At 42.8% G+C, this 10,352-nt stretch overlaps 1 protein-coding gene and 1 non-coding gene across 2 annotated transcripts; one reads left to right on the forward strand and one right to left on the reverse strand.

The window, feature by feature from the left end:
- The first annotated feature begins 1,108 nt into the window (after positions 1-1,108).
- LOC127333215 (pentatricopeptide repeat-containing protein At1g80270, mitochondrial) lies at positions 1,109-5,286 on the forward strand. The gene is made up of 3 exons (XM_051359558.2): positions 1,109-1,274; positions 1,718-2,261; positions 3,496-5,286. The coding sequence occupies exons 1-3, from the start codon at positions 1,246-1,248 to the stop codon at positions 4,735-4,737; spliced, it is 1,815 nt and encodes a 604-aa protein (XP_051215518.1). The 5' UTR covers positions 1,109-1,245; the 3' UTR covers positions 4,738-5,286.
- A 3,560-nt stretch (positions 5,287-8,846) lies between these two features.
- Positions 8,847-8,927, reverse strand: TRNAL-CAG (transfer RNA leucine (anticodon CAG)). The gene has a single exon. It is a non-coding gene; the product is annotated as a tRNA-Leu (tRNA).
- Between the last annotated feature and the right edge of the window lie 1,425 nt (positions 8,928-10,352).

Genomic DNA, 10,352 nt, shown 5'->3' on the forward strand with positions numbered 1-10,352 from the left:
GATGGAACGCCTTTCTTGCTTGTGCTTGCTTGACGAAGTCTTGTGGATTGCTCCCCCATAATCCACCATGGGAGAGCTTCTTCTTCGGCGCATCTTCACATATCCATGATCACCATATGGATGGCAAGACTCAAGCAAAGGATCTCTTCGAGATGGCTCATCTTGAACTTGCACTTCATTTCTTCATTCTTCATCATGTTGATGTCTTGAAGTAGCTTGAGGGCTCACTTCATCTTCATCTTCAAGACATACTTGACACTTGATATCCTTCATCAATTTCTTCTTATTGCAACCTTGAAGCCAACATATGGTTCAAGAATTGCCTATGGACAACTCCTACAAATATAACTCAATGCAAACATTAGTCCATAGGGATTGTCATTAATTACCAAAACCACACATGGGGGCTCCATGCACTTTCAGCTGGATTATACCCCACCTCTCCATGGGTAATGTTATTTCTGGAGGTCCAGATATTATACATCACCGTAGTAATCTTTGCGCGCCCATCAACGGTATACCTAGGATCACATAAAATGTCCTTTATCCAAGTCTTAGGGTGAAGCCTAGGTAACTTCAAAAGAAGAATTTCTTTGGCTGCACTCCAAAACTGTTTTGCATGACTACACTCAATTAGAGCATGCATCAAATCTTCAGATTTAGCTTTGCAAATACCACAAGTAATGTTCTCCATGACATGCCGCCGTGTAAGAGTCCTATAGTCAGGTAAAATTCCTCGAAGAACTCTCCACCAAAAGACACACACTTTAGGTACAACAAAAAGCTTCCATAATCGGCTCCACACATCGACGCCATTATCGGATGTGGAGGCATCATCTCCCCCACTGATATTCTGACGCATATTTAGACCACATTTGTGTCTCGGCGGATAGGCTGGTCTAGACCGCTAGGATTAGGTGCATACGTATTTTTTCAAACGTGCGTGTTTGCGTCGCCTAGTTGGAGATGCAGACCATAAACGGATCAAATAGTGAAAAAATAAAGTTTCCTATTTACTCGCCTGCGGTGGAGATTGCGTTAGATCCGACCGTCCGGCCGCGTCTCATCGCACGGCCGGGACGTTCGATGCGACTTGAAGCCCCCTGCTCAACCCTCCTCTCCCCAACCCCCATTTCTCCTGTTCGCGAAACCTAGTGCACGGCCAGCCGACTATAACCGCCGGCGGTAGCCGACCTTGGCTAGGTTCCCTCCGTCCTACTGCATCCGGACGACTCGACGGCCGACATGTGGGCGTCCCTTCGTCGAGCCGCCAGGCAAGCCCCCCCCCCCCCCCCCCCCTCCCCCCTATCCTGTTCGCGAAACCTAGCGCACGGGTGAGGAATATTAGATTGGATAGAAAGAGAAAGATTATTACTCCCTCCGATGTATATTAACTTGACACTAATATAAATGTATCTAGACACATTTTAATTGTAGATACATCCATTTTAGTGGCAAGTAATATGGATCGGAGGAAGTAAAATTTTAGTCAACAGTGGGAATACACATGTAGAGTTATACTGCTTTTGAGGAATAGAACCTTACCAGATATGGTTTCAGAAATAAGAAGGAAAATAGCGCATGATGATCAGGCGTGAGCGATAAAATCATGTAAACTGCACCTCAAATTCATTTAGCTTATGTATACATGACAAAATGTGGGGCAACTTCTTTTTGCCAATCGAGCCTTCAATTTCCAACTCTACTTCTTTTTCAGATCAAAGAATGTTGGCCATGTGTTTCCTATGTGTTCTGGATCCATGGATAGTAAATTGACAGGTGGAGGCTTGAGCGATAGTGGTTGTCAGGTGTTATCCCAATTGCTTCCACTTGGGTATCCGGAAAGTCTGTTCCCCATTTTTCGGAGATTTTGTGCAGAATCCACAGATAGGCTCACCAACAGCAAATTTTGTGATGAGTTGCGAGGTCACGAAGCAGCTGATCAACCAGATGACAACTTTGATTGCAACGATGAGCCCAGCCATGGTAATGTTACCATCGAGGCCAGCAAGAAACCTAATGTAACAAAACCTAGTATTTCAGGATCTTGGAGTTCTAATATGGATCACAGTGCTGATCTAAAATCACGACACAGATCCCGCAGGCCTTTTCTCTTCCAGGCCGTGTTGGATGCTCCTTCACATTCTATTGGATCCATGCTTGATAGATGGCTTGGAGATAGTAACCAGCTTGAAAGAAATGAAGTGTTGCTCGTTTTGTTTCACCTCAAGAAGCAGCGATTGTATTGGAAGGCTTTGCAGGTACCTGCTTGACAACTTTCTGATTAGTACGATTGTGGGATTGCATCTTATTATGTGTACTTATTTTAGTAAAATGAATCACATGTTTACTGTTATTCATAAATACAGCATGCATCCATTTGGCGTTTACTCTTACTTTCTTGCTTGGTTCATAGTTTCTTAATGTTCGTCACAAAAATTGGCATGCATTGTGGAACTGCATTATATTTTATTTTTTTTGTTGTTGTTGTTCACAGTTGTGTGAAGTGTTTGGTGAAGAGGTGTCACTTCATTTGGGATAAGTCATGCATTTATAAACCCCAGCCTTGTCATATTATGAAAAATGTGTCTGGACATGCCGAAGCTTTAAGTTCACTTGTACTATGTTGACCGCTTAATGCGTTCAAATATTACTGACATGTTAGGGCCGAGATGGAAAACCAACAGAAGCATGAATTTCTTATTAACTGGGCTGGAGTGGTTGAAATAGAACCTCAGTTAAGCTATTTCTGTTGCTGGTTCTAGACTAGACCGTAACTATAGAACACTTGGTTGAATTCTAAACACTTCAAGAACACGTGGATTACTGATTGGTTCAAGCATTCAGTGTTACCAAATATATAAGGTCTTATATGTTTTTGGAACTATGTGAATTTTCCATCCATTATGTTTCTGCGGATCCACACTTCAGCGACACCGCATAGTGATAATTTTGTAATGAAAATTAATTATAGTTGTCTTTTTCACTTATGTTTTTCTGCAGAAGCTTTCTGTCGCATGGGAGATGGTTTAGTTCATCATCTCCCCCGCTCTCCTCCACATCGGAAATATTAGTTGACAGTGCTAGAGACAACTAGCATGTATAATGTATATGCCCTTAGCCAGAAATTTTGTATTTCGTAAAAAAGTTGTGAAGGAAGGATAAAATATCTAATTTTAAACCACATGTGGAGATTATTCTGTAGGGAACATACAGTTTTTCCTCTATGCCTTACTTTATGTTGTCTTAGCAGTTGGATAAATTGGTTAGGATTCTAATACTTTTAATCTATTTCAAGTCATATTTGTCTTTTGCTTAGCACATACTGTGTATTGTCTTTTCCTTGCCATTTCTTTCTTCATTCGTAACACATTCCTCTTATTGGTTCTTCCATGTTTATTAGACTAGAGTAAACACAATATTAGAAATTACAGGCTAGTTCATAATCATGGAAATGCATACACATTTTTTTAATGTGCCTCTAAACATTTGCAGTTTGTTGAGTGGATGGAAGGAAGAAATCTACTCAATTTTGAAGAACGTGACTATGCTTGCCATCTTGATTTGATTGCACGGAATAGTGGTATTGAAAATGCTCAAAAGTTCATTGCAAGGGTCCCAAAGCCCTTCAGGAATGATATCCTGTACGAAACTCTACTCGTGAACTGTGTCTGTGTGGGCGATATCCAGAAAGCAGAAAAAGTTTTCAGGGAAATAAGAAACCTCTCTTTACCCTTAACTGTATCTGCTTGCAACCAGATGATATTGTTGTACAAGAGGGTTGCTCGTAATAAGGTAGCTGATATACTCATGCTGATGGAAAAGGAAAATATCAAACCCTCTCCCTTCACATACAAGCTCCTAATTGACTTGAAAGGGCGAGCAAATGACATGTCAGGCATTGAGCTGATCTTAAATGAGATGAAGGCCAGTGGTGTTGAGCCAGATTTTGCTACACGGACAATGGTTGCGGAATTCTACATATCTGGGGGCCTTACAGAGAAAGCAGAAGCAGTTATCAGTGAGATGGAAATGGAGTATATCAAGGATAAACGACATGCTATCAGATCTCTTCTCCATCTCAATGCAGCTCTCAGCAAGCCAGGTGAGGTGGCGAGGATATGGAAGTTGTGCACGGATCCTAATTTGGAGGATTTCATGGCTGCAATTGAGGCATGGGGTAAACTTGGGTGTATCAAACAGGCAGAGGAGACCTTTGAGGCAATGCTCGAAACAACAAAAAAGGTATCTTCCAGGTATTATAACGCGATGCTGAGTGTGTATGCAGAAAATAAACTTATGGCCAAGGGCAAAGAGTTTGTAGAAAGGATGTCTTCTGATGGGTGTCCAGATGGCCCTCTAACCTGGGAAGCGCTTATCAAGCTCTATGTAAATTCAGGTGAGGTAGAGAAAGCTGATTCGTTTCTGCTGAGTGTTACAGAGCAGAACCCTGACCGAAGGCCCACTTATGGCTCATACATCTATTTACTGAGGGCATATGCAGAAAAGGGTGATATTCATAATGCCGAGAAGATATTTGATGGGCTGAAGATGGTAGGGTACCCAGGAAGGAAACCACCTTATGCTGTGTTACTTGAAGCTTATGTCAATGCCAAAGTCCAACCCTACGGGTTCAGAGAGAGAATGAGAGCTGACGGAGTACATCCGGTCAAGAAAGTGATAGATCATTTGAAGTTTCTTGACAAGTTATACCTAAAGGGGGCGTTACAGAATTGAAAGGCTGACATTTTTCTAACGGATGTCATTTAGCATTTCTTGAGAAGAGTCTACTTGGAGCTGGTAGACTGAAGAATAGAAGAATCCATTATGCTTTTGATGTTTTGCTGATTCGAATCCATGCATGTAGTTGCATGATGGTCAAAGTTTTAAGGGAGTTAGTGATCCGAATTGCAGGCTTCTCTTGAGAGGTAGTTGGTTAGCAACGTTTAGTGAAGGAAAATGAAAACATGCTCTTTTCAGGGTGCTTGCTTCCCTGAAATTTACACCGATTTTCAAATTTGGCACTCCCTCCCTCCCATGAAACATGTCTGAGATTTGTCATAATTTGGATGTATCTAGATGCTATTTTGTGCCTAGATACATCTTAATTTAGACAAATCTCCGACATGTTTTGTAGAATGGAGGGAGTACGGTGCAAACTTACTGAAACACAATTGCTTTAAGACTCATGATTGCATGGCTGTAAAAAATCTGGAATAACAATGCTGAAGAGAAAGGATATCTGCAGTTTGGGCTTCAGAATTCTGAAACTCTTATTTGTGGCCATTGATGGATGTATGGCTGGCACACTGGTCTTTCCCACATATAAGTAGCTAATATGGTTTTATTTGGGTACTTATCCAGTTTAATCAGCCTGGCTATTAAGAAATGCTATAGTTTCCCCGGCACAACTCAATCTGTACTACCAGATTTAGCTCACTACCGGAAAACGTTTCTTTGCTAAGTTTTTTTTTTCTTTGCCGAGTGTCAAATTTTCTGGTAACCACCTTTGCCGAGTGTTTTATAAAATACACTTGGCAAAAAAACATATACACTAAAGGCAGAAAATACACCATGCAAAGAAAAAAATACACTCGACAAAGTGCCAGAACTTGACACTAGGCAATGATTGTCTTTGCCCACCAGTGTCAAAATTTGACACTCGGCAAAGACATGCAACACGTGACCACTTGACGGCAACCTTAACAGCTGTCACTCTTTGCCGAGTGTCTGTTAACACAATCTTTTGACTAATATTTTTAGTTGGCATCCGGCAAAGATCCTCCTTGCCTTGTGTTTTTTTGGATAGCACTCGATAAAGACTCTATTTGCCTAATGTCAAATCTGGACACTCGATAAAGATATGATATTTCACAAAAATGGACGCTGCGAGGCACCTATTTGGAACCGCGTGAAACCGACATCGTAGCTGTGATAAAACAACACCTAGTAAACCTAAATATGATTTTGCAAAAAATCTAGAACAAGTGAACACTTAGTTTAAATTGGACCTCTTCCACCGAAATCAGCGGGAGACCGTATACAAGAATCACAATGACAAGAGCCTATGACCATAGTCACGAGGATAGCTTTAATTACTGTATCCCGGCGACATGTGACTGGAAAAAGGTAGTGGTTACGAGGGATGCGGAATAGTGCTTTGGGAGCATATTTATAAGGGGTCTTGCCACACACACATAAAAAACAATTCAATACTCCTAATCAACATGCCTGGCTTAGTGGTAGATCAACAACTCCTGGGAACAATTTACCCCTATTGAGTTTCAGTTAGTTTATCATCAATTGCACCGTCTCCACTCAGTTTTAAATCTTTGTTACTTTGTTCACAACTTATCAACAACAGCCGCTTTTGATTTAATTTGATTTGGATTTAAGACAACTTGCAGGTGCCTTTAAGTGAAGGTAAGGAGAGACAATAAAACCATTACCGGTCAGCTGCACTGTGGATTCGATAATCTTATTTTTGAAAACTAGCTACAGGCGATCTGAGACCTTGCAGACATCAGTCCTCCTAGACCTTTCCGTGAACAAGCCGATGGCTTCTATGCTCCGCTGGTGAGCACGACAATGACGCAAATCTTCAGGTTAGGTTTTAGGTCCGATAATCTAGATAAGAATTGAGATAAGTATCTAGATTCTCATAAAAATGAACTGTGCTATGGAATGAGATGAACCACCTATGTAGAAAAAATGCGCGATTTATACGATATCGATTACGGTGCGCCTTGGATTGATTTAAAGCCGCGAACGGTATTACGTACTCGATCCCATACAAAGGGAACCTATCTAGTAGAGTTTCTTAGGAAACTTCGAACATGCCACTGCATTTAGACACAAAAGGTGTCTAAATCGATCAGTTTGTGGTGACCCGCGAATAGGCTCGCGGCCCGTGTTCATTTGCGGACTTGCGGGTGGCAGTGCATCCAATGGTGGCTACCACAAAAAAATAAATAGGTGAAGAATTTTTTAAACAATCTTTACATATACCGGACCCAAAAGTCCACATTTTTCTTACAAAATAAAAAATAAAAACATAGAGATAATTTTGGCGCGGAGGAGGTGCTACCGCCATGTCCTAGTCTACTTCACCGAGGTTGATGAAGGCCTACGGTGCTGGCCACACATTCGCCACCAGAGGAGGGGGAGGCGGCTGCTTTGGAGCAGGCGGTGCCACCGCGGCCTGTGTGATAGTTGGATGGCCTCGTGGAGGCCATCCCACTTTGCGAGCTCCTCCTTCTTGGAGAGATCGATGGACTCTTCCTCTATTAGCGGTGACACGTCATCCTCTATTGGCTCGTAGTCGGGGTCGTCCTCCAGCGGGTCCTCGGCCTCCTCCTCCGCTAGCTCGTGCGGGCACGCCGGCAGCCACGACAGCGAGTCAAGGTACCGTCTGTCGGCACTGTGTAGTGCGAACAATCGTGTTGCCCTGGAAGTGGGGTGGGAATGTGTACCCCACCCACTCCTCTTCAGTGTATGCTCCTTCACCGGAGGCATCTGGGGCGGTGCCTCCTGCTCCTTCTACGCCTTGTAGTCGACGACGCATCATCATCGAGGCCCTCCAGGTGGGCCTTGATGGATTGACGCTGAGCATCGTTCTTGGCCTCAAACCATGTCGCCCACAGAGGCAGAAAATAACATATAAACAAATGCGGAAAATTATGAGAAGTCAAACGAAAAACTAGAATATGGTGTCGTAGTATAATTCATTACATGTCCACATAGAAAAATATGTTGGCCATTTCGTAATTATGGTACAAATAACTTCTCAAGCTACAAAAATTTCAGCAATGGTTTTTCGAAGTGCAACCATGATATCATCAGCGTAAGAGGAAGAGGGTCCACCGGTGAAAGATGCACTGTCCTCGTGCTCACATGTGGCTCGCCCGATCTTGACCTTCTCATCCTAAAACACTTGTATAACTTTTTTTGGATACTTCATCCTCTGGTCAACCCATTGTATCCCTGTCATCAAAGGCACTATTCTAGCCGCAAATGGCTCTGCTGATTGGAAGCATCACTACAAGAATTTTGAGACAAAAACTGCAAGAAAATCGAGCTATTTACCGTAGGTTGCGAGGATGACATCGTCTGGCCGAGATGGAACAGAGCCACGCTCATTGGGAAGGACCTAGCTGCCGCGGGAGGACGATCACGACCTGGCTACGGGAGGACGAGCTCGACTGGAGGATGAAAGCGTCGCATCGGGGTGAGCTGGAGGGGTGAGCGTCGATGGAGGCCGAGTGAGCGGAGGCGGCGGAACTCTAGGTCACCATGTCCATCGCGCACGTGGGTGCCTGGGCATAGAGGAGTGCGTGAGGGTACATGTTCCTGCCTTTTTTTTTTTCATTTCACTTGAGTCAAAATCCCAAACGTATTGAGAATCCCGGGAGTGGCAATTCTGCCGTAAAAACGAGGGGCATCTGGTTTACCTTTTCGGTACAAGCTCGGAAAACGCTCGAGAAATTGCTCGATGGGAGCTTCTGCGTGGAGACATGATAGGAGCTTCGCGGTGCCTGGAGACAGGATCGGGACTTCGCGGTGGGAAGAAACGGGAATAAATTTTCTCTTCTTTTTAGGCTTCAGATGAAAATAAATTTTCTCCTGTGTACTTTGAAACTGCTCTATAAGATGAAAATAAGTGGCCCTAGCTATCCTCCGACCGTTGAGGCGTGGAGTAGCAATTAGCAATTAGAGCAGTTTCTGGTCCGCACTCGCACGCGAGTCGGGACAGGCCTTGCCAAACTTTTTGTGGCAGTGTGTAGGAAGACTGACCTCCGAAAGCAACCTTCGCCTCAACTGCAAAATGGAAAAAAAAGCAAAATTTATGTCAAGAGTGGGATTTGAACCCACGCCCTTTCGGACCAGTACCTGAAACTGGCGCCTTAGACCAACTCGGCCATCTTGACTTAATGATGTTAATGAACGAAAATCTTTAATGTTCAGTGAAAGTACAGATACACTGTACACTACTAGGGCCTCGTCCTTGAATGCTCACCAAACTTCTAACAGAACACTAGGATTCTTCTGAAGATTTTGCTCGCTTTTATCGACATATCTAGTGCAAAGATGATACCGAAACGTGTACTCTCTTTTTGATACGAAGTGGTTATAATTTTATGGATGAAACAATCTCGTTGGAGTATAAAACACAGAAGAACAAAGCATCGCTCCATTGGTAAGGTGTGTCGGAGTGCATGCCAATCATCCCGTTCGAGTCTGGAGGGCTCAAAGAGTTTCTTCTATAAAAATATGCTAGTCCTGGTTACAATGGTGAAGCTCTCGGCAGGCCGAGGTCTAGCGCCCTCCCTACCACAATTTTGGGAGAATTTCATTTTATACTTACAATTCGTTCGTTTCATATCGTATGGGGTAGAAAAAAATAAAAGAGAAATACTAATATTGAGAAAGAGCGGTTGTTGGACAGTGTGCTCTGGGCCTCGTGAACTCGCTGTGATAACTAGGTGCGTCTCTTTTGATACTTGTTGAAATAGCAATTTTGGAATATTTTTCTGAAACAAGATGATACTCAAATATGTACTCTCATTTGATACGGTGTGGTTATAATTTCATGAACGAAACAGTCTCGTGTGAGTATAAAACACGAGAACATAGCATCACTTTGTTGGTTAGGTGTGCCGTGTGGGGGAGTGCATGCTAACCACCCAGGGTCGAGTCTTAAGGGCTCCCTGCTGCTCACAAAGTTTGTTCTATAAAAATAGAGGAAATTTCGAGAATGCCATAAAACAACTGTTGTGTTCCGAAAATGCCATCAAAGTAGTTGTCGTTCTAAGAATGCCATCAAACCAGTGTCATCTTTCCGAGAATCACACTTCCATTAATTGACCGTTAAGTCTAATGTAAATGGACTATTATGCCATTGCTTCATTTTTAAAAGATTTTGAAAAAACAACAATAATGGCATGATCATTTTTTTAACATTTTGCAACATAATATTAATGCCATGAACAATGCTGAATAGGTGTTTGACCGGATTTCTTAAAGTCTCGCAAAATAGGTGGAACTTGTAACGGTGATCAAGTATGAGGTAGACAAAAGCCGTTTTCTTGGAGAAAATACATGGGCACGTATCCACGTAGCGATCGTTGATGGATTCAGTACTTCTGGTTAGGATGGATTGTCCATGTACGTTCATCTAGATGTGAAGCACCGATTCTGGATTTATTTGAGCGATAGCTCGTGCGAGCCGACCAGATTTATCGAATGTCAAGATTGACATGATGGTATCGAACTTTGATAATGCTGAAATGGTAGTATAGTTTTTGGGTATATTATTATATTTCTGGGTACGAATTTCTTGCTGGACATATCCC

This window comes from Lolium perenne, chromosome 2 (genome assembly GCF_019359855.2).
Source record: "Lolium perenne isolate Kyuss_39 chromosome 2, Kyuss_2.0, whole genome shotgun sequence".
Classification (NCBI taxonomy): Eukaryota; Viridiplantae; Streptophyta; class Magnoliopsida; order Poales; family Poaceae; genus Lolium; species Lolium perenne.

Bases quoted from the DNA above. Each gene is read 5' to 3' on its own strand.
- LOC127333215 (XM_051359558.2), top strand. From the start codon at position 1,246: ATGTGGGCGTCCCTTCGTCGAGCCGCCAG. The intron at 1,275-1,717 runs GCAAGCCCCCCC...CTTCTTTTTCAG, and splicing joins TCCCTTCGTCGAGCCGCCAG to ATCAAAGAATGTTGGCCATG. The intron at 2,262-3,495 runs GTACCTGCTTGA...AAACATTTGCAG, and splicing joins TGTATTGGAAGGCTTTGCAG to TTTGTTGAGTGGATGGAAGG.